The sequence below is a fragment of the Pongo pygmaeus genome, chromosome 5 (genome assembly GCF_028885625.2).
Source record: "Pongo pygmaeus isolate AG05252 chromosome 5, NHGRI_mPonPyg2-v2.0_pri, whole genome shotgun sequence".
In the NCBI taxonomy this organism is placed as follows: Eukaryota; Metazoa; Chordata; class Mammalia; order Primates; family Hominidae; genus Pongo; species Pongo pygmaeus.
In genome coordinates, this window is record NC_072378.2 from 144,894,029 (window position 1) to 144,918,000 (window position 23,972).

At 37.3% G+C, this 23,972-nt stretch overlaps 1 protein-coding gene across 10 annotated transcripts in view; it reads left to right on the forward strand.

The window, feature by feature from the left end:
- UTRN (utrophin) overlaps positions 1–23,972 on the forward strand; it is a 575,792-nt gene that overhangs the window by 213,417 nt on the left and 338,403 nt on the right. For all 10 annotated transcript variants that reach the window (XM_063666718.1, XM_063666723.1, XM_063666719.1 and 7 more), the window contains 4 exons: positions 7,646–7,816; positions 19,323–19,502; positions 22,290–22,418; positions 23,029–23,199. In XM_063666718.1, coding sequence (XP_063522788.1) covers positions 7,646–7,816; positions 19,323–19,502; positions 22,290–22,418; positions 23,029–23,199 — 651 coding nt within the window. The remainder of the gene's footprint in view (positions 1–7,645; positions 7,817–19,322; positions 19,503–22,289; positions 22,419–23,028; positions 23,200–23,972) is intronic.

The following is a 23,972-nucleotide window of genomic DNA, read 5'->3' on the forward strand; positions in this document are numbered from 1 at the left end:
AAGGGAAGCCCATCAGACTAACAGCGGATCTCTCAGCAGAAACCCTACAAACCAGAAGACAGTGGGGGCCAATATTCAACATTCTTCAAGACAAGAATTTTCAACCCAGAATTTCATATCCAGCCAAACTAAGCTTCATAAGTGAAGGAGAAATAAAATACTTTACAGACAAGCAAATGCTGAGAGATTTTGTCACCACCAGGCCTGCCCTAAAAGAGCTCCTGAAGGAAGCGCTAAACATGGAAAGGCACAACCGGTACCAGCCACTGCAAAATCATACCGAAATGTAAAGACCATCGAGACTAGGAAAAGACTGCATCAACTAACAAGCAAAATAACCAGCTAACATCATAATGACAGGATCAGATGCACACATAACAATGTTAACTTTAAATGTAAATGGACTAAATGCTCCAATTAAAAGACACAGACTGGCAAATTGGATAAAGACTCAAGACCCATCAGTGTGCTGTATTCAGGAAACCCATCTCACGTGCAGAGACACACATAGGCTCAAAATAAAAGGATGGAGGAAGATCTACCAAGCAAATGGAAAACAAAAAAAGGCAGGGGTTGCAATCCTAGTCTCTGATAAAACAGACTTTAAACCAACAAAGATCAAAAGAGACAAAGAAGGCCATTACATAATGGTAAAGGGATTAATTCAACAAGAAGAGCTAACTATCCTAAATATATATGCACCCAATACAGGAGCACCCAGATTTATAAAGCAAGTCCTGAGTGACCTACAAAGAGACTTAGACTCCCACACATTAATAATGGGAGACTTTAACACCCCACTGTCAACATTAGACAGATCAACGAAACAGAAAGTCAACAAGGATACCCAGGAATTGAACTCAGCTCTGCACCAAGCAGACCTAATAGACATCTACAGAACTCTCCACCCCAAATCAACAGAATATACATTTTTTTCAGCACCACACCACACCTATTCCAAAATTGACCATATACTTGGAAGTAAAGCTCTCCTCAATAAATGTAAAAGAACAGAAATTATAACAAACTGTCTCTCAGATCACAGTGCAATCAAGCTAGAACTGAGGATTAAGAATCTCTCTCAAAACTGCTCAACTACGTGGAAACTGAACAACCTGCTCCTGAATGACTACTGGGTACATAACGAAATGAAGGCAGAAATAAAGATGTTCTTTGAAACCAACGAGAACCAAGACACAACATACCAGAATCTCTGGGATGCATTCAAAGCAGTGTGTAGAGGGAAATTTAGAGCACTAAATGCCCACAAGAGAAAGCAGGAAAGATCCAAAATTGACACCCTAACATCACAATTAAAAGAACTAGAAAAGCAAGAGCAAACACGTTCAAAAGCTAGCAGAAGGCAAGAAATAACTAAAATCAGAGCAGAACTGAAGGAAATAGAGACACAAAAAACCCTTCAAAAAATAAATGAATCCAGGAGCTGGTTTTTTGAAAGGATCAACAAAATTGATAGACCGTTAGCAAGATTAATAAAAAAAGAGAGAAGAATCAAATAGATGCAATAAAAAATGATAAAGGGGATATCACCACTGATCCCACAGAAATACAAACTACCACCAGAGAATATTACAAACACCTCTATGCAAATAAACTAGAAAATCTAGAAGAAATGGATAAATTCCTCAACACATACACCCTCCCAAGACTAAACCAAGAAGAAGTTGAATCTCTGAATAGACCAATAACAGGAGCTGAAATTGTGGCAATAATCAATAGCTTACCAACCAAAAAAAGTCCAGGACCAGATGGGTTCACAGCCGAATTCTACCAGAGGTACAAGGAGGAGCTGGTACCATTCCTTCTGAAACTATTCCAATCAATAGAAAAAGAGGGAATCCTCCCTAACTCATTTTATGAGGCCAGCATCATCCTGATACCAAAGCCTGGCAGAGACACAACAAAAGAAGAGAATTTTAGACCAATATCCTTGATGAACATTGATGCAAAAATCCTCAATAAAATACTGGCAAACAGAATCCAGCAGCCATCAAAAAGCTTATCCACCATGATCAAGTGGGCTTCATCCCTGGGATGCAAGGCTGGTTCAATATACGCGAATCAATAAATGTAATCCAGCATATAAACAGAACCAAAGACAAAAACCACATGATTATCTCAATAGATGCAGAAAAGGCCTTTGACAAAATTCAACAACCCTTCATGCTAAAAACTCTCAATAAATTAGGTATTGATGGGACGTATCTCAAAATAATAAGAGCTATTTATGACAAACCCACAGCCAATATCATACTGAATGGGCAAAAACTGGAAGCATTCCCTTTGAAAACTGGCACAAGACAGGGATGCCCTCTCTCACCACTTCTATTCAACATAGTGTTGGAAGTTCTGGCCAGGGCAATTAGGCAAGAGAAGGAAATCAAGGGTATTCAATTAGGAAAAGAGGAAGTCAAATTGTCCCTGTTTGCAGATGACATGATAGTATATCTAGAAAACCCCATTGTCTCAGCCCAAAATCTCCTTAAGCTGATAAGCAACTTCAGCAAAGTCTCAGGATACAAAATCAATGTACAAAAATCACAAGCATTCTTATACATCAATAACAGACAAACAGAGAGCCAAATCATGAGTGAACTCCCATTCACAATTGCTTCAAAGAGAATAAAATACCTAGGAATCCAACTTACAAGGGATGTGAAGGACCTCTTCAAGGAGAACTACAAACCACTGCTCAAGGAAATTAAAGAGGATACAAACAAATGGAAGAACATTCCATGCTCATGGGTAGGAAGAATCAATATCATGAAAATGGCCATCCTTCCCAAGGTAATTTACAGATTCTATGCCATCCCCATCAAGTTACCAATGACTTTCTTCACAGAATTGGAAAAAACTACTTTAAAGTTCATATGGAACCAAAAAAGAGCCCGCATTGCCAAGTCAATCCTAAGCCAAAAGAACAAAGCTGGAGGCATCACGCTACCTGACTTCAAACTATACTACAAGGCTACAGTAACCAAAACAGCATGGTACTGGTACCAAAACAGAGATATAGATCAATGGAACAGAACAGAGCCATCAGAAATAATGCCACATATCTACAACTATCTGATCTTTGACAAACCTGACAAAAACAAGCAATGGGGAAAGGATTCCCTATTTAATAAATGGTGCTGGGAAAACTGGCTAGCCATATGTAGAAAGCTGAAACTGGATCCCTTCCTTACACCTTATACAAAAATCAATTCAAGATGGATTAAAGACTTAAATGTTAGACCTAAAACCATAAAAACCCTAGAAGAAAACCTAGGCAATACCATTCAGGACATAGGCATGGGCAAGGACTTCATGTCTAAAACACCAAAAGCAATGGCAACAAAAGCCAAAATTGACAAATGGGATCTAATTAAACTAAGGAGCTTCTGCACAGCAAAGGAAACTACCATCAGAGTGAACAGGCAACCTACAAAATGGGAGAAAATTTTCACAACCTACTCATCTGACAAAGGGCTAATATCCAGAATCTACAATGAACTCCAACAAATTTACAAGAAAAAAACAAACAACCCCATCAAAAAGTGGGCGAAGGACATGAACAGACACTTCTCAAAAGAAGACATTTATGCAGCCAAAAAACACATGAAAAAATGCTCACCATCACTGGCCATCAGAGAAATGCAAATCAAAACCACAGTGAGATACCATCTCACACCAGTTAGAATGGCAATCATTAAAAAGTCAGGAAACAACAGGTGCTGGAGAGGATGTGGAGAAACAGGAACACTTTTACACTGTTGGTGGGACTGTAAACTAGTTCAACCCTTGTGGAAGTCAGTGTGGCGATTCCTCAGGGATCTAGAACTAGAAATTCCATTCGACCCAGCCATCCCATTACTGGGTATATACCCAAAGGACTATAAATCATGCTGCTATAAAGACACATGCACATGTATGTTTATTGCAGCATTATTCACAATAGCAAAGACTTGGAACCAGCCCAAATGTCTAACAATGATAGACTGGATTAAGAAAATGTGGCACATATACACCATGGAATACTATGCAGCCATAAAAAATGATGAGTTCATGTCCTTTGTAGGGACATGGATGAAATTGGAAATCATCATTCTCAGTAAACTATCACAAGAACAAAAAACCAAACACTGCATATTCTCACTCATAGGTGGGAATTGAACAATGAGAACACATGGACACAGGAAGGGGAACATCACACTTCGGGGACTGTTGTGGGGTCGGGGGAGGGGGAGGGATAGAACTGAGAGATATACCTAATGCTAGATGATGAGTTGGTGGGTGCAGCGCACCAGCATGGCCCATGTATAGATATGTAACTTACCTGCACGTTGCGTACATGTACCATAGAGCCTAAAGTATAATAATAATAATAATAATAATAATAATAAAAAGAAAAAAAAAAGAAATCCTGGCAAGAAATATCTCTAATTTGGGCATTTTAGTGAATCCATGCAGGAGTTGTTGAGCATTTTCTGTGAGTAACTGAATTTTTGCCCTGAACGCAGGAGAGCAAAGAATGTGTGGAAGTGTGAAACCTTAGTAGGTAATATTGAAAACCCATGTTTGATAGTATTTTGGATCCTCCTTCAGTTAGGAAATATTAACTACTTACCGTTGAGGTAATATTGAAGTTTCTATATAAGCCCAGAGAAAAATAGCTGAAATTTTGTTTCCAATTGAAATCAGAATGACCAGTTTATACTTTTTCTAGGTGATTCTGATCTCACTTCTGCAAGCTTAGATTGTTGATGTGATACATTTTGATGCATTACATGTCTAGAACACATACCTTAGAGCTTCTTTTTGGAATTATACAGCTGGTTATTCATTAAATATTATTATATTTATTCACTGACTGGGCATTTTATGAATGGAATGGTATTGCTGGTTTTTGCACTAATTCTCCAATTGTGACCAGAATTTTAGTATTAATTAATTTTATCATTTAAAGTTTCACTCAATTGAGATTTTACTCTGTGTCAGAAATTATACAAAGAGACAATGGTGAGGAAAGATATAAATTGTCTCTTTGTCTAATGGAACTTAGGGTAGTGAAAGAGGAGTTCATTGAGTAGTTACATGAAATGATGTCACATTATCAGTCTGAAGAGTTATAAAGAATGTACATGGTTCTTTAAGAGTATAGGTAAAGGGGGGTTTCATCCAGTCTTGTGTTAGGAAGGCTTCCCTGAGGAGGTGATGCATAAGCTGAGATCTGAAGTCTGGGTAGGAGTAACCTGGGTGAAACCAGAGGAGATTTCGAGATTGATAAAACAGTATATATAAAAGCTCTAAGGCAGGAGGCAGTGTGGTACATTTATGTGGCTAGAGCAGAGAGAGCCAGTATGGGGAACATGGTGCTAGGGAGACAGGATTAGACGAAATCCTGCCAATGTCATAGAGTTTGTGTTACAGATTAAAGTCTGTGTCTTAAGCAGTTATTGCACAGGTTGTAGTAGGCAAATCACATACTCAGATATGTCTTTTAAAGGATTACTCACTGCATTTTGGAAGAGGAGTTGGAGAGAGGCTGGAGTGGATGTGAGGAGACTAGTTAGGAAGTCATTGTTGTACTCTTGGTGAGAGATGGTTGTACCTTGAACTAGGATGGAGAGTGGAGATGGAGTGAGTGAATTGATTTCAGACATATGTAGGAAGTGAAATCAACAGGACTTGGTCCAGGAGGAGAGATGAAGGATGACTCCTGGGTTTCTGGCTTGATAATGTGGATGGTGTGGCCATTGAGATGGGTGCTATAAGAAAAGATAGAGGTCCGGGTGTGGTGGCTTATGCCTGTAATCTTTGCAATTTGGGAGGCCAGGGTGGTGGATCACCTGAGGTCAGGGGTTTGAGACCAGCCCGGCCAACATGGCAAAAACCCGTCTCCACTCAAAAAAAAAAAAAAATTTGCTGAGTGTGGTGGCGTGTGCCTGTAATCCCAGCTACTCGGGAGGCTGAGGCAGGAGAATCACTTGAACCTGGGAGGCTGAGTTTGCGGTGAGTCAAGATCGCACCACTGCACTCCAGCCTAGGCAACAAGAGTGAAACTCTGTCTCAAAAAAAAAAAAAAAAAAAAAAAGGTAGAAGCATGCAGAAATCACAGGTATGTATTGGACATGTTGACATTTTAAGTACCTTTGAGAATGTTAATTGGAAATGTCGGGTACTCACATGGTTATTCAGGTCTGGAGAATATATCTGGACTGAAGAGGTGGATTTTATGAGTCATCTGTGTAGAGGTGGTAATTAAAGTAATCAGGGATGATAGATTGTCTAGGAACAGGATATAGTGAAAGAACAGGGCCCTCAACCAAGTCTTAAGAATTACATCATTTAGTAAGAAATCTCAGGAAGATGAGCTTGCAAAAGAAACTAATATAAGTAGCAAGAAGTGGTAGGGACACAGGTGAGTACCAGGTCTGGAAAGCTAGGGGAAGATGGTATTTTGACAATGAGTGTAGTTACCTGTTTTGGATATTTTGAAAGTTAAATATGACGTCCATGTAAACATATTTATTAGATCAGTTGCCATTGGGGTCATTATTGAACTTAGCAAGGGCAATGTCTGGGAGTGATGGCGGTAGAAGCCAGAATGGCATGGCTCAATCCAAAGATTGTACCACCCTGGCCTTGGCCTTAATCTCTTTAAGTTTCATTTTCATTATCCATAAAGTAGAAAGAGGCTTTGTGAATTTTTATTGCATACATGTGTAAGATTCCTTAGCACAACACGGAAGCTGTATTAAGAGCTTGGTAAATGTTAGTTAAGTTCATTTATTTTCTGTCAACAACAAGAGTAAAATAATAATAAGGTTTAGGTTGTATAGTCATGTATTGCATTTTAAGTTAAAGTGGTTAATTATAAAACGTATAATTGCGAAAATGTTGCTATTTTCCCCTCAAGTTACTATAATACAGTATATTTCCTTCATGGAGAGGATTCTAAGATATCTTATGTTCAAAATTATAATAGATACTAGTGGTTTTTTAACTTTATTTCTGCCCCTTTATGTGTGTTTTTCTCGCTTAATACTCATAACAATCTTTTTTTTTTTTTTTGGGACGGGGTCTTGCTCTGTTGCCCAGTCTGGAGTGCAATGGCAGGATCACGGCTCACTGCAGCCCCAGCCTCCAGGGCTCAAGCGATTCTCCCACCTCAGCCTACTGATCAGCTGGAACTACGGGCATGCACCACCATACTGGCTAATTTTTTGTATTTTTTGTAGAAATGAGGTCTTGTCATGTTTCCCAGGCTGGTCTTGAACTCTTGGACTCAAAAGATTTGCCTGCCTCGGCCTCCCAAAGTGCTGGGATTATAGACATGAGCCACTGCGCCCAGCCTCATCCCAATCTTTTGAGGGCTATCCCTCTGCCAGTGTCACTTAGGAAATTAATGATAGAGCTAAGATGAAAACCCAGGATTGCCTGGCACTTAACCACTACAGTATATTGCCTCCTTGCAGAAATACAAGCTTAGAGGATTGAAAGGTGCTAAGACAAAGGTTATGTATGTCTTGGGGGTTATATATGAATCAGTTTGGATCTTTAGTTAACATTCTGATTCATTCTCATTTATGTTCATTCCCATCTCAGTCTCAGTCTCTCCCTGTCTCTCTCTCCGTCTCAGGTGACAGAAGGAAAACAGGATCTGGAAAGAGCATCACAGTTGGCCCGGAAAATGAAGAAAGAGGCTGCTTCTCTCTCTGAATGGCTTTCTGCTACTGAAACTGAATTGGTACAGAAGTCCACTTCAGAAGGTCTGCTTGGTGACTTGGATACAGAAATTTCCTGGGCTAAAGTAAGTTGCAGTTCAGATGAAATATCAGCATGATGCCAGCATAACATGGCATTTGTTCTGGGCGACCTGGTTGGATACCATGTCCCTCCATTTCATATTAAATCTAGCCTTTTCTTTTTTGCATTGTTTTTCCACTTCTCTGTCCTAAGAAAAAATATTTTAAAAACAATGATTATATTTTATTTTCTTTATAATTTCTACTTTTAGATTAAGGGGTACACGTATAGGTTTGTTACATGGATATATTGTGTAATGCTGAGGTTTGGGGTATGAATGATCCCATCACCCAGGTAGTGAGCATCATACCCACTAGGTAGTTTTTCAGCTCATGCCTCCCTCTGTTTCTCGCCCCTCTACTAGTCCCCAGTGTTTATCGTTCCCTTCTTTATGGCCTTGCGTACCCAATGTTTAACTCCCACTTGTAAGAGAGAACATGTGGTAATTGGTTTCCCATTCCTCCATTAATTCACTTAGGATAATGGCCTCCAGCTGCATCCATGTTGCTGTAATGGACATGATTTCATTCTTTTTTATGGTTGTATAGTATTCCATGGTGTGTATGTATCACATTTTCTTTATCCAATCCACCATTGATGGGCACCTAGGTTGATGACATGTCCTTGCTCTTGTGAATAGTGCTGATGAACATATGAGTGCATGTGTCTTTTTGGTAGAACAGTTTATTTTCCTTTGCCTATATACCCAGTAATCAGATTTCTGTATCGGTAATCTGAATTCTGTTTGAAGTTCTTTGAGAGATTTCTAAACTGCCTTCCACAGAGGCTGAACTAATTTACATTCCCACCAACAGTATAAAAGTGTTCCTTTTTCTCTGCAACCTTGCCAACATCTGTTATTTTTTGACTTTTTAATAATAGCCATTCTGAATGGTGTGAGATGGTATCTCATTGTGGTTTCAATTTGCATTTCTCTAATGTTAGTGATGTTGAGCATTTTTTCATGTGTTGTTGGCTGCTAGTATGTCTTTTGTGAAGTGTCTGTTCATTTTCTTTGCCCACTTTTTAATGGGGTTATTTGTAAAACAGCTCTTTTAATAAGATATTTTTATCTTGATTCCAAAAGCATTACATTCATGGATCATCAAGGCCTTTATAGGTATTATGTTTATATAGTACTTAAAAGCCTAATTCACCACCTTTAAAATCAATGACACATATTTACAGAGTATTTACAAAGAATTGTGCTGAGTTTAATTCTTCTTTAATAACATTTTAAAACCAATAACTAATCTTTCTATTGCAAACTTACAGATGTAAAGAATATAGGAATAGAATTTTAAAAAATCAATACAAGAGTTTTCTTTAACCCTGTATTTTGAAATCACAGAGATTAGAAAGTTGATTTGCTGGTTCTGGCTTCTGCAGTAGACAAAGAATTGAATGGAACACGAGTAGTTCTTTTAACAAGGCATTCTGTTTTCCTAAATCTCTTTCCTGAGAAAGAAGCAAGTATACTAGTGGGAAGTGCTGAATATACATGATCAATACTGTGACTGATGTTTATATAAAGCCACAAGTATCAGTTTGACACCCTCTACAGCTCTACACATTTGCTGTGGGCTTGAGGAGAAGGGCCTTGCTGAGAGGTTGTGGGGCGACACAACTCCTGCTTACTTTGAATGCTCTGTGGAGATGACAGCTGGGAGAAAGTTAAGATAGTAGACACTGGAAAGACTATTCTCAGTTTAGAAAAAAGCTCATGAAAAGCGTGTTCATGCCATGAGCTGTGTGAGTGTAAAGGAAGTGAAGAAAGGAATGTATGAGGGAAATGAGCATTGCAAGTCATCGGTGTGTTGTGGATGAATGCAAAACAAAGACACCAAACTTTATTTTTGTTAAATTTAAGTTTTTCAAGGACATATTATCTTCCTCATGCAGTATACTTTGAAAATCATTACTTTTTCAATTAGTAACATAAGTAATAGAAGCTATTTGAATGAAATTTGCTTAATGTAATACAAAAAAACAGGAGCAAAAATCACCTATAATCAAACAATACTGTTATTTTTTTCATTTTTTTGAGCACATTTCGATGTGCACATGCAAAAGCATATATTTAAAAATAAATTTTATTGTAACTAGTATTTATTGACCTTCTTTTAAAAACTTACATCTTTGGCATTTTTCTTTACCTATACTTGTTTTTGTATAGCATATTAGAGATATGCATAGTATTTCATTCTTAATTTTTTTATTTTCTCATTTTTCTATTCATGTCCATTTAAATTATTACTATTTTCACTATTATAGATAATGCTATGGTGAATATACTAAACCATATCATACATTCATAATTATTTCCTGAGGACAAATTCTTAACCCTAAAAGTATTGATCAAGGGACAGGAATATATCAATTTTTAAGTCTTACACATATTATGCAATTGTCCTTCAGAAATAGTGCACCCACCACATGCTAATGAGGATTTCCACTTGACATCATGTTTTGGTTATTTAATTAGAACATTTTTGACAATTTTATAGGTCTTCTATAGCGCTGTTAGAAATACCACTTTTTCCTCTAATTCTGACCATTTTTTATCACCAAATTGGTCTTTTAATTCGGAGCTTTTTATCTGTTCTGATTATCAATGCTTAGTGAGTTGTGTTTGATTGCAAATATTTTTTTTTATTACTGTAGCTTCCTTTTTTGTTTTTTTAGTTTTTCTTTTTTTGAAAAAAAGTAAATCCTTCTGAATATTTTTTAATGAACAAAATCCATCTTTTTCTTCATTATTTCTGCCTTTAGTGCTTAGAAAGACCACCTCTACTCCAGGTTCATTTAATTATTCACTAATTTTTTTCTACTAGCTTTTTTTTTTTTTTTAATTGTTATACTTTAAGTTCTGGGATACATGTGCGGAACGTGCAAGTTTGTTACATAGGTATACACGTGCCATGGTCATTTGCCACACTTATCAACCCGTCATCTACCTTAGGTATTTCTCCTAATGCTACCCCTCCCCTAGCCCTCCAGCCCCCAACAGGCCCCAGTGTGTGATGTTACCCTTCCTGTGTCCATGTGTTCTCATTGTTCATTTCCCACTTAAGAGTGAGAACATGTGGTGTTTGGTTTTCTGTTCCTGTGTTAGTTTACTGAGAATGATGGTTTCCAACTTCATCCAGGTCCCTGCAAAGGACATGAAATCACATTTTTAATAGCTACATAGTATTCTAAGATGTATATGTGCCACATTTTCTTTATCCAGTCTAACATTGATGGGCATTTGGGTTGATTCCAAGTCTTTGCTATTGTGAATAGTGCTGCAATAAACATACGTGGGCATGTCTTTAGAGTAGAATGATTTATAATCCTTTGAGTATATACCCAGTACTGGGATTTCTGGGTCAAATGATATTTCTAGTTCTAGATCCTTGAGGAATCACCTCTTCCATAATGGTTGAACTAATTTACACTCCCACCAACAGTGTAAAAGTGTTCCTGTTTCTCCACATCCTCTCCAGCATCTGTTGTTTCCTGACTTTTTAATAATCGCCATTCTACCTGGTGTGAGATGGTATCTCATTGTAGTTTTGATTTGCACTTCTCTAATGACCAGTGATAATGAGCTTTTTTTCATATGTTTGTTGGCCACATAAATGTCTTCTTTTGAGAAGTGCCTGTTCATATCCTTCACCTACTTTTTGATGGAGTTGTTTGTTTTTTCTTGTAAATTTGTTCAAGTTCCTTGTAGATTCAGGATATTAGCCCTTTGTCAGATGGATAGATTGCAAAAACTTTCTCCCAGTCTCTAGGTTGCCTGTTCACTATGATGGTACTTTCTTATGCTCTGCAGAAGCTCTTTAGTTTATAGATCTTATTTGTCAATTTTGGCTTTTGTTGCCATTGCTTTTGGTGTCTTAATCATGAACTCTTTGCCCATGCCAGTGTCCTGAATGGTATTGCCTAGGTTTTCTTCTAGGGTTTTTATGGTTTTAGGTCTTACGTTTAAGTCTTTAATCCATCTTGAGTTAATTCTTGTATAAGGTGTAAGGAAGGGGTCCAGTTTTAGTTTTCTGCATATGGCTAGCCTGTTTTTCCAACACCATTTATTAAATAGGGAATCCTTTCCCTATTGCTTGTTTTTGTCAGGTTTGTCAAAGATCAGTTAGTTATAGACGTGTGGTATTATTTCTGAGGCCTCTGTTCTGTTCCATTGGTCTATATATCTGTTTTGGTGCCAGTACCATGCTGTTTTGGTTACTGTAGCCTGATAGTGTAGTTTGAAGTCAGCTGGATGCCTCCAGCTTTGTTCTTTTTGCTTAGGATTTTCTTGGCTATATGGGCTCTTTTTGGTTCCATATGAAATTTAAAGTGTTTTTTTCTAATTCTGTGAAGAAAGTCAATGGTAGCTTGATGGGAATAGCATTGAATCTAAAAATTACTTTGAGCAGTATGGCCATTTTCACAATATTGATTCTTCCTATCCATGAGCATGGAATGTTTTTCCATTTGTTTGTGTCCTCTCTTATTTCATTGAGCAGTGGTTTGTAGTTCTCCTTGAAGAGGTCCTTCACATCCCTTGTAAGTTGTATTCCTAGCTATTTAATTCTCTTTGCAGCAATTGTGAATGGGAGTTCACTCATGATTTGGCTCTCTGTTATTGGTGTATAAGAATGCTTGTGATTTTTGCACATTGATTTTGTATCCTGAGACTTTGCTGAAATTGCATATCAGTTTAAGGAGTTTTTGGGCTGAGACTATGGGGTTTTCTAAATATACAATTATGTCATCTGCAAACAGAGACAATTTGACTTCTTCTCTTCCTATTTGAATACGCTTTATTTCTTTCTCTTTCCTGATTGCCCTGGCCAGAACTTCCAATACTATATTGAATAGGAGTGGTGAGAGAGGGCATCCTTTTCTTGTGACAGTTTTCAAAAGGAATGCTTTCAGCTTTTGCCCATTCAATATGATATTGGCTGTGGGTTTGTCATAAATAGCTCTTATTATTTTGAGATATGTTCAATTAATACCTAGTTTATTAAGTGTTTTTTAGCATGAAGGAGTGTTGAATTTTATCGAAGGCCTTTTCTGCATCTATTGAGATAATCATGTGGTTTGTGTCATTGGTTCTGCTTATGTGATGGATTACGTTTATTGATTTGTGTATGGATTACATTTATTGATTTGCATTGAACTAGCCTTGCATCCCAGAGATGAAGCCGACTTGATCATGGTGGATACACTTTTTGATATGCTGCTGGATTCAGTTTGCCAGCATTTTATTGAGGATTATCGCATCGATGTTCATCAGGGATACTGGCCTGAAATTTTCTTTTTTGTGTTTTGTCTCTGCCAGGTTTTGGTATCAGGATAATACTGGCCTCATAAAATGAATTAGGGAGGAGTCCCTCTTTTTCTATTGTTTGGAATAGTTTCAGAAGGAATGGTACCAGCTCCTCTTAGTACCTCTGTTAGAATTCAGCTGTGAATCCATCTGGTCCTGGGCTTTTGTTGATTGGTAGGCTATTAATTATTGCCTCAGTTTCAGAACTTGTTGTTGGTCTATTCAGGGATACAACTTCTTCCTGGTTTAGTCTTGTGAGGGTGTATGTGTCCTGGGATTTATCCATTTCTTCTACATTTTCTAGTTCATTTTTGTAGAGGTGCTTATAGTATTTTCTGATGGTAGTTTGTATTTCTGTGGGATCATTGGTGATATCCCCTTTATCTTTTTTTTGTGTGTGACTATTTGATTCTTCTCTCTTTTCTTCTTTATTAGTCTGGCTAGTGGCTTATCTATTTCATTAATCTTTTCAAAAAACCAGCTCCTGGGTTCATTGATTTTTTTGAAGGGTTTTTGTGTCTCTATCTCCTTTAGTTCTGCTCTGCTCTTAGTTATTTCTGTCTTCTGCTAGCTTTTGAATTTGTTTTGCTCTTGCTTCTCTAGTTCTTTTAATTGTGATATCAGGGTGTTGATTTTAGATCTTTCCAGCTTTCTCATGTGGGCAGTTAGTGCTATAAATTTCCCTCTAAACACTGCTTTAGCTGTGTCCCAGAGATTCTGTTATGTTTTGTCTTTGTTCCCATTGGTTTCAAAGAACTTATTTACTTCTGCCTTAATTTTGTTATTTACCCAGAAGTCATTCAGGAGCAGGTTGTGCAGTTTCCTTGTAGTTGTGCGGTTTTGAGTGATTTTCTTAATCCTGAGTTCTAATTTGATTGCACTGTGGTCTGAGAGACTGTTTGTTACGATTTCTGTTCTTTTGTATTTGCTGAGAAGTGTTTTACTTCCAATTATGTGGTCAATTTTAGAATAAGTGCTATGTGGTGCTGAGAAGAATGTATATTCTGTTGATTTGGGGTGGAGAGTTCTATATATGTCTATTAGTTCCACTTGGTACAGAGCTGAGTTCAAGTCCTGAATATCCTTGTTAATTTTCTGCCTCACTGATCTGTCTAATATTGACAGTTGGGCGTTAAAGTCTCCCCCTATTATTGTGTGGAAGTCTAAGTCTCTTTGTAGGTCTCTAAGAACTTGCTTTATGAATCTGGGTCCTCCTGTATTGGGTGCATATATATTTAGGATAGTTAGCTCTTCTTGTTGCATTGATCCCTTTACCACTATGTTATGCCCTTCTTTGTCTTTTTTGATCTTTGTTGGTTTAAAGTCTGTTTTATCAGAGACTAGGATTGCAACCCCCGCATTTTTTTTTTGCTTTCCATTTGTTTGGTAAATATTCCTCCATCCCTTTATGTTGAGTCTATGTGTGTCTTTGCACAAGAGATGGGTCTCCTGAATACAGCACACTGATGGGTCTTGGCTGTTTATCCAGTTTGCCAGTCTGTGTCTTTTAATTGGGACATTTAGCCCATTTACATTTAAGGTTAATATTGTTATGTATGAATTTGATCCTGTCATTATGATATTATCTGGTTATTTTGCCCATTAGTTGATGCAGTTTCTTCATAGTGTCCATGGTCTTTACATTTTGGTATGTTTTTGCAGTGGCTGGAACTGGTTTTTCATTTCCGTATTTAGTGCTTACTTCGGGAGTTCTTGTAAGGCAGGCCTCATGGTGACAGAATATCTCAGCATTTGCTTGTCTGTAAAGGATTTTATTTCTCCTTTGCTTATGAAGCTTAGTTCAGCTGAATATGAAATTCTGGGTTGAAAATTCTTTTCTTTAAGAATGTTGAATATTGGCCCCCATTCTCTTCTGGCTTGTAGGTTTTCTGCAAAGAGATCTGCATTAGTCTGATGGGCTTCTCTTTGTGGGTAACCTGACCTTTCTCTCTGGCTGCCCTTAACATTTTTTCCTTCATTTCAACCTTGGTGAATCTGATGATTATGTGTCTTGGGGTTGCTCTTCCTGAGGAGGGGTATCTTTGTGGCATTCTCTGTATTTCCTAAAGTTGAATGTTGGCCTGTCTTGCTAGGTTCGAGGCGTTCTCTTGCATAATATCTTGAAGTGTGTTTTCCAACTTTGTTCCATTCTCTCTGTCACTTTTGGGTACACCAATCAAATGTAGGTTTGGTTTTTTCACATAGTCTCTTATTTCTTGGAGGCTTTGTTTGTTCATTTTCATTCTTTTTTCTCTAATCTTATCTTCACACTTTATTTTATTAAGTTGATCTTCAATCTCTGATATGCTTTCTTCCGCTTGATTTATTCAGCTATTGATACTTGTATATGCCTCATGAAGTTTTCGTGCTGTGTTTTCAGCTTCATCAGGTCATTTATGTTCTAGTTAGCAGTTTCTGTAACCTTTTTTTCAAGGTTCTTAGCTTCCTTGCATTGGGTTAGAACTTGCTCCTTTAGCTTGGAGGAGTTTGTTATTACCCACTTTCTAAAGCCTACTTCTGTCAGTTCATCAAACTCATTCTCCAACTGGTTTTGTTCCCTTGCTAGCAAGGAGTTCTGATTCTTTGGAGGAGAAGAGACATCCTGGTTTTTGGAATTTACAGCATTTTTGCGCTGGTTTTTCCTCATCTTTGTGGATTTATCTACCTTTGATCTTTGATGTTGGTGACCTTCGAATGGGGTTTTTGCATGGTCATTCTTTTTGTTGATGTTAATGTTGTTGCTTTTTGTTTGTTAGTTTTCCTTCTAACAGGCCCCTCTGCTGCAGGTCTGCTGGAGTTTGCTGGAGGTCCACCCCAGACCTGTTTGCCTGGGTATCAGCAGGGGAAGCTGCAGAATAGCAAAGATTGCTCCCTGCTCCTTCCTCTGGAAGCTTCGTTCCAGAGGGGCACTCGCCAGATACCAGCTGGAGCTCTTCTATATTAGGTGTCTGTTGACCCCTGCTGGGAAGTGTCTCCCAGTCAGGAGGCACAGGGGTCAGGGACCCACTTGAGGAGGCAGTCTGTCCCTTAGCAGAGTTCGAGCTCTGTGCTGGGAGATCCGCTGCTCTCTTCAGAGCCGGCAGGCAGGAACGTTTAAGTCTGCTGAAGCTTTGCTCACAGCTGCCCTTTCCCCCAGGTGCTCTGTCCCAGGCAGATGGGAGTTTTCTCTATAAGCCCCTTGCTGGGGCTGCTGCATTTCTTTCGGAGATGAGACAGTCTGGCTACAGTGGCTTTTCTGAGCTGTGGTGGGTTCTGCCCAGTTTGAACTTCCTGGAGGCTTTGTTTACACTGTGAGGGGAAAACTGCCTACTCAAGCCTCAGTAATGGTGGATGCCCTTCTCACCACCAAGCTCCAGCATTCCAGGTCGACTTCAGACTGCTGTCCTGGCAGCGAGAATTTCTAGCCGTTGGATCTTAGCTTGCTGGGCTCCATGGGGATGGGATCTGCTGAGCTAGACCACTTGGCTCCCTGGCTTCAGTCCCCTTTCCAGGGGAGTGAATGGTTCCGTCTTGCTGGTGTTCCAGGCACCACTGGGGTATGAAAAAAAAAACGAAAACTCCTGCAGCTAGCTTGGTGTCTCCCCAATCGGCTGCCCAGTTTTGTGCTTGAAACCCAGGGCCCTGGTGATGTAGGCACCTGAGGGAATCTCTGGGTCTGTGGGTTGTGAAGGCCTTGAGAAAAATGTAGTATCTTGGCTGGATAGCACCATTCCTCATGGCGCAGTCCCTCATGGCTTTCCTTGGCTAGGGGAGGGAGTTCCCCAACCCCTTGCGCTTCCCTGGTGAAGTGACACCCTCCGTGGGCTGCACCCACTGTCTAACCAGTTCCAGTGAGATGAACCAAGTACCTCTGTTGGAAATGCAGAAATCGCCTGCATTCTTTGTTGGTCTTGCTGGGAGCTGCAGACTGGAGCTGTTCCTGTTTGGCCATCTTGCGAGCTACCTCCTCTGCTAGCTCTTTTATAGTTTCATCTTTTTACCTTTAATGCATTAATCTCTCCAGAATTTATTTTGGTGTATTTTGTGAGTTAAGGCTCTAACCTTCTTTCCAAAAGGATAACCAATTATCTTAGTGCTATTGGTTGAGTAATTAACCTTGTCCCCATGGATTTGACATGCTAAGTTCATATATTCTTATTTTCCTGTTGCATTTCGTTGTTTTCTGCTCCACTGATCTGGCCCCATGAAATGTACCAGTTTTTAGAATGTTTAGCCATGTTTTATAGTATATTTTAACTGCAGTTAATGGGTTCCCTCTCTTTATGCTTCATTTTTGGTATATATCTTATATGAACTTTAGAATTTTTATTGTTAAATTCTTAAATTCTATTGGAAATTTTGATTTGAATTGCCTTGAATTCATATATTTGTGTAGTGCAGAATTGATATCTTTGTTATATTAATTCTATTTGGTAACATATATGTCTCATTTTTGTCCTAAATTATTTCACATTCCTACATCATGTTTTGATTTTTTTCTTTATAAACATTATTCATATATGCACAGGAGTTTATTCCTACATATCTATTTTTATTGCTATGTAAAAATATACTTTTCGTTTTTTTTACAGAGTGCTTATTGTTGGTACATAGGTGATATTGATTTTATATATTTAATTTTTAAACATCCATGTTCATGTACTCATAAATTCAATTTGTTTTTCAGCTGATTCTCGTAGCTTTTTTAGGTAAACACTCAAAGCAATGAAAAATTTGTTTCTTTTGGAACAATATGCTCTTAAGTTTCCATTTAATCTTATTTCAGAATTGAAATAATAAAGATGATATATACAAGTCACAAATTCACAGCACGTTCTCTTCATTAGAGTAAATCAAATGAAACATCAGTATGTATTAATAACATAACCACCATCTTTTTATCATTGTCTTTTCAGATTTAAGGAACATGCAGATTTCACAACATTTTAATGTATTTGCACTTAAAGATTCTGTAAAATTATTTTCAATGCAAAGCTTAAATAATATTTTCATTTCTGAATACTGTTTTTATTCCATAACTTAAATATCACTATTTTCAATGTAATCTTTTTTACTGTAAAAAAGTATGTGTACTATTTAGGTGTAATTACTTGTAGGTCATTATTTTTTATAGTTCTTAAATGCTATTATAGTCAATCAGTACATACCCACTGAAGAAATGAAAGATTCTTATTAATAATTGCTGAGAGCATGGCTATTGGGTATCCTTTATTTTTTCCCCCCTTGCTAGAGAATAACATTGGAAACTAGTATTTCAGTTCCTTCATAAATATACCAGTAATTGACATGGCCAAGTGAGTGTTTAAACCTGGACTCACTTGTGAATTTGTAATTGGTATGCTTTCCAAGATGTGATTTAATGTAGAAATATAAACTTGAGCTCCTTAAAATGATTGGTTTAAATGTTGATTTAAAAAATGGTCAATAATAGTAGCAGTAGGGTAGATACATGCATATTGCTTTTTGATTGAAAGAGCTTTGTAGTTTTAATTGTGGAACTCATGCTCTCTCTATAATTCTGTGACTATATACTTTGCCTGGTGAAACTTACGAACGTGCCAATCACTTTGTCATCATATCATCCAGAGTATTATCTTTGCACTTATGACACTTGTAAGACCAAAGCTTAGACTTGCTGTTCTCTTGTGAATTACTGACATGAAATGTTTTTTTGTAATGTTTATTCCGCATAATATATGTGAAATCACCCAGCTATAAGATGTTATCCTTGCAAGTACCTATAGTACACATCGATAGTTTCCTCTGGTAATCTAGGAGATAAATTCATTGTGAATTTTTTTAAGTTGTGAGTTCTAGGATCCTTCTGCTTTGCCAGCTTGTAGTTACTAAAAATGAAATTGAGCCTTTACATTTAGAGTGATGATGAAGGTAATTGGCATTCATATGTAATAAATGGATTTATATTTAAATAAATGAAATAATTGCTTTCCCACAGCTGAGTGTGTTACACTCATTGGTATTTGTTGAATTACCCATTTTGTTTTCCATTTGGAACTTAAGAATTCTCACTATGTTAATAAGTTTGGGAATTTTATAAACTTTGACATTGTAAATTATCTAGGGAGTCATGGACTACTTTGTATATGTGGCAGAAAAGTTTTTAATAATTTAAGGTTGTATATACTTCTATAATATTCTGAAGCATCAAGTAGGTCTTGGTGTTTTTATTTTCTAGAATGTTCTGAAGGATCTGGAAAAGAGAAAAGCTGATTTAAATACCATCACAGAGAGTAGTGCAGCCCTGCAAAACTTGATTGAGGGCAGTGAGCCTATTTTAGAAGAGAGGCTCTGCGTCCTTAACGCTGGGTGGAGCCGAGTTCGTACCTGGACTGAAGATTGGTGCAATACCTTGATGGTATGTCTCAGGAAAAAGTTAATGATGAAATCTTCTCCTCTCTTCTAGTTATTTTTTAAATGAATACAACTTTGATTAAATTTCAAATCCTGTTTACCGTGTGTCACAGTGATGTTTTGCTTGTGAATTAATTTCATTAGACTAGGTTTTATTTTTTCTTTGGAAAGGTAATAACTAGAAAGAATTTACAATGTTTCTAAATATTCATGATCTGCATGGAATGAGGTACTTTCATATTTTAGTAAATGCACCTTATTTGTTTCATTTTAATGATTTCATATTTATTTGATTTTCATACTATCAGAAGCTATTTTTATATAAAATCTTTATAGTGTTTGAATAATGGCATACTGGTTAAGAGCACAGGCTCTAGCATCTGATGGCCTATGTAAAAGTTTTCACTACTAGCTTGGTAACATTGGTCAAGTTACTTAAACATTCTCTAAACCTCAGTTGTTTAATTTGTAAAATGGACATTATTATATCTATCTCATACAGTTTTGCAATGATTGATTATGATCCTTAAACATGTAGTGCTCTTAAATAATTATATGCAAAACAACCAATTTTAGATTTTGCTATGATTATAATTATTAAATATTGTATATGTGTTAGTCTTTGGTTATGCCACTACTCTGTAAATTATCTCGTGGAAATAGTCACCATTTAATTTTTATAGTGGTTTTATGTTCCTATGATACCAACTGTGAATATATGGCCACCCCACCCTCCCCTGCTGAGGAAGGCATTGTCATTTATAATTTTTTTTTAATTCTGAAATACCTGAGATAGGACTTTTATCAAATTTATAGAATTACTAGGTAATGGATAGAGACATCAAAAATACATTATTGTGTGTTTGAATATTTATTTAAATTCATCAGGATGTGTAGGGCAGTGAAGAGCATGGGCTTTGCTCTTGATCTCTAACAGATTTATATCCACAGTCCATGACTTATTATCTGTTTAACCTTAGCTAAGTTACTTAATGTTACTAAGCTTATATTTCCATATATAGAGAATGAGAACAAAAGTATATACCTAATAGAGTTGTTAAATATTGAATATAATAGTGAATATGAGATTCTTGGCTCAAGAATATGCTCATTAAATATTTTATATATTAATTTTTAAGTACTAGCTTTATTTCACATTCTATGGCCCTTATTTCAGTCCATACCTTTCAAACTCTCCATTCAAGCAGTATCCTTCTCGTGCTGTTAGAACATTTGATTTACCTGCTTAATAGGGGTAAACAAGTCTGGTGCTCATCAGTTCTTCCTACTTAGAATCCAGATCACTGTTGATATTTTCTTGTATCATTTATTAGTTCACATTTTCTTTTTTTTAATGTTTATTTTAAGTTCGGGGGTACAAGTGCAAGTTTGTTTTCTTTTATTTTTATATCGTTTATTTGTTCACTTTTTTTTTTTTTTTTTTTGAGGCTGGGTGTCACTCTGTCACCCATGCTGGAGTGCAGTGGTATGATCATGGGTCACTGCAACCTCGACCTCTCCATGCTCAGGTGATCCTTCCACCTTAGCCTTGCGAGTAGCTGGAACTACCAGCATGCACCACCACACCTGGCTAATTTTTTAATTTTTTGTAGAGAGGGGGTTTCACCATGTTGTCCAGACTGATCTTGAATTCCTGAGGTCAAGTGATCCTCCCATCGGGACCTCCCAAAATACTGGATTACAGGTGTAAGCCACCACACCCAGCCTACATTTTCTTTTTTCAACTATGTTTCATATTATAGATTAATGATTTCTTTCTTTGTAAAAACTTTAACTGTCTAAGCATTTTCCAGTTTCTTTTATCCAACAAAATATAATTGCTAAAGGTTAATTTCATCATAAGTCTCGTTACCCTTTTTGGTCACACTCTAACTTCTTGCCTTAGATTAACTGTTTCTCCCAGTCATAATCTGCTTAACTCTTGCTTCTGTTTTCAAATCTGTTCTGTCAAGCACATTTCATGTCCTGCTTCAGTACATCTTGCTGTGGTCTGTGCCAGATGTAATATTAAGGGCTGGTGATACTGAGGTAAGGAGACAAAGGCACTGTCCTTTGAGCAGAGTATACAGAATCTTTTTCAATTCATATTTTAGTCATTTAAAAAAATTATTCCTTAAATGAGTTTTTTAAAAATATGGGCCAGGTGCGGTAGCACACACCTGTAATCCCAGCACTTTGGGAGGCTGAGGCAGGTGGATCACAAGGTCAAGAGATCGAGACCATCTTGGCCAACATGGTGAAACCCCATCTCTGCTAAAAATACAAAAATTAGCTGGGTGTGGTGGTGCACACCTGCAGTCCCAGCTACTCGGGAGGTTGAGGCAGGAGAATCACTTGAACCCGGGAGGTGGAGGTTGCAGTGAGCTGAGATTGCGCCACTCTACTCCAGCCTGGCGACAGAGCAAGGCTCCATCTCAAAAGAAAAAAAAAAAGATTGAAGAGGGCAAATCAGATTAGTTGTAATATAAGAATAAGGACTAAGAGATGAACTTGCATTGAAATTGAAAAAGAAACTTTCACCTTTTATTCTACTTCAACTTTTTATTGTGCTGAGGTCTAAATCAAATAAATTTAAAAAGTGTTAAGCACCATAGATGTGCATTTTTAGGAATGAGATTTATTCACTGAAGAAGAGCTCTGCAGGAAGGTGAAAGCTCTTCTTTAAATTCATGATACAGTTTGCTCTTCGAAGGTCTTTTAAATCTCTTTTAAGATTATCATCTTAAATATTTCATATGGTTATGTAAGCATTTTATTAATTCCTTTGTAGAACCATCAGAACCAGCTCGAAATATTTGATGGAAATGTGGCTCACATAAGTACCTGGCTTTATCAAGCTGAAGCTCTATTGGATGAAATTGAAAAGAAACCAGCAAATAAACAGGAAGAAATCGTGAAGGTAGCAAACATAGAGACATCAGTAACACTTTTGGGAGTGGAATGTTTTGTTGTCATGTTTTCTCTTGTGGAATGCTCTAAGTTACTTACGCTCTCATTCCTCCCAAGCATTAGATTCATTAACATTTATTTTGATGGGAGAAACAGACAATAAGAGACAAACTCACTAAGAGACGAACTTGAAATTGAAAGACTTGTAAGAGATTTCAGCACAATCAACCAGAGTAAGAGCTATTCACATAAGATGCCGATGAGTCTTGCTTACTTTTGTATTCTCCATTGAGTGCTGCTTACTTCTGTATTCTCCAGTGAGTCCTACTTACTTTTGTATTCTCCAATGAGTCTGTCTTACTTCTGTAGTCTCCAATGAGTCTTACATACTTTTGTATTCTCCAGTGAGTCTTACTTCTGTATTTTCCAATGAGAATTACTTACCTCTGTGTTCTCCAATGAGTCCTATGTGAACAGCTCTCACCTGGTTGATTATGCTGAAATCTCTTACTGGGAATCCCAGATGTTTATTTAAACTACCTTTCATTCTGTATAAGCATCACACTCATGTTTGGATTTGATTTTTCCCATGAGATAATTTTGTGTTTTCTTATAATTAGCGTTTAGTATCTGAGCTGGATGATGCCAACCTCCAGGTTGAAAATGTCCGCGATCAAGCCCTTATTTTGATGAATGCCCGTGGAAGCTCAAGCAGGGAGCTTGTAGAACCAAAGTTAGCTGAGCTGAATAGGAACTTTGAAAAGGTGTCTCAGCATATCAAAAGTGCCAAAGTGAGTAATTATGTTTTTAGAGTAAACCATTTTTCCTATGGGTATATATCTAAATGATAGTCATACAGTACATACATCAACAATTTTGTTTTATTATTTTAATTTTATTGTTTTCTCTCTCTGTCACCCAGGCTGCAGTGCAGTGGCATGATCTCACTGCAACCTCCGCCTTCTGGGTGCAAGCTATTCTCCTGCCTCAGCCTCCCGAGTAGCTGGGATTACGGGCAACTGCCATCACGCCCAGCTAATTTTTGTATTTTTTTTTTAGGAGAAATAGAGTTTCACCATCTTGGCCAGGCTGGTCTTGAGCTGCTGACCTCAAGTGATCTACCCGCCTTGGCCTCCCAAAGTGCTGGAATTACAGGTGTGAGCTGCTGCACCTGGCCAACAATTTTTAAATTAAAATGTTTTTAATCACTTTTTCTTTGAATGGAGCATTTGTCTGTATTTATTTGTGATTGTGCATATGAAGGAGAGAAAACAAGCAATTAGTATTGAAGAAAATAACCTATTTGAGAAAAGGTTTCAAAGACTCAGTCAAAGGTTAAAATTGGTTATGAAATGATGAAACTAATTCCCAAGCTAGGGATGAATATTAAACCCTTTATTTTATGGTCACACTCTATATATGTGTTCACATTGCACACACCACAGAACTTGTTTTCTGTGTTTTACATGACGACCAATCTACAAGTTACAGATAATTTCACAGTTTAATCCTAATGTAGGAAAGTACTACCTGATTTTATAAATTTAAAAAAGAGCTTTAGACA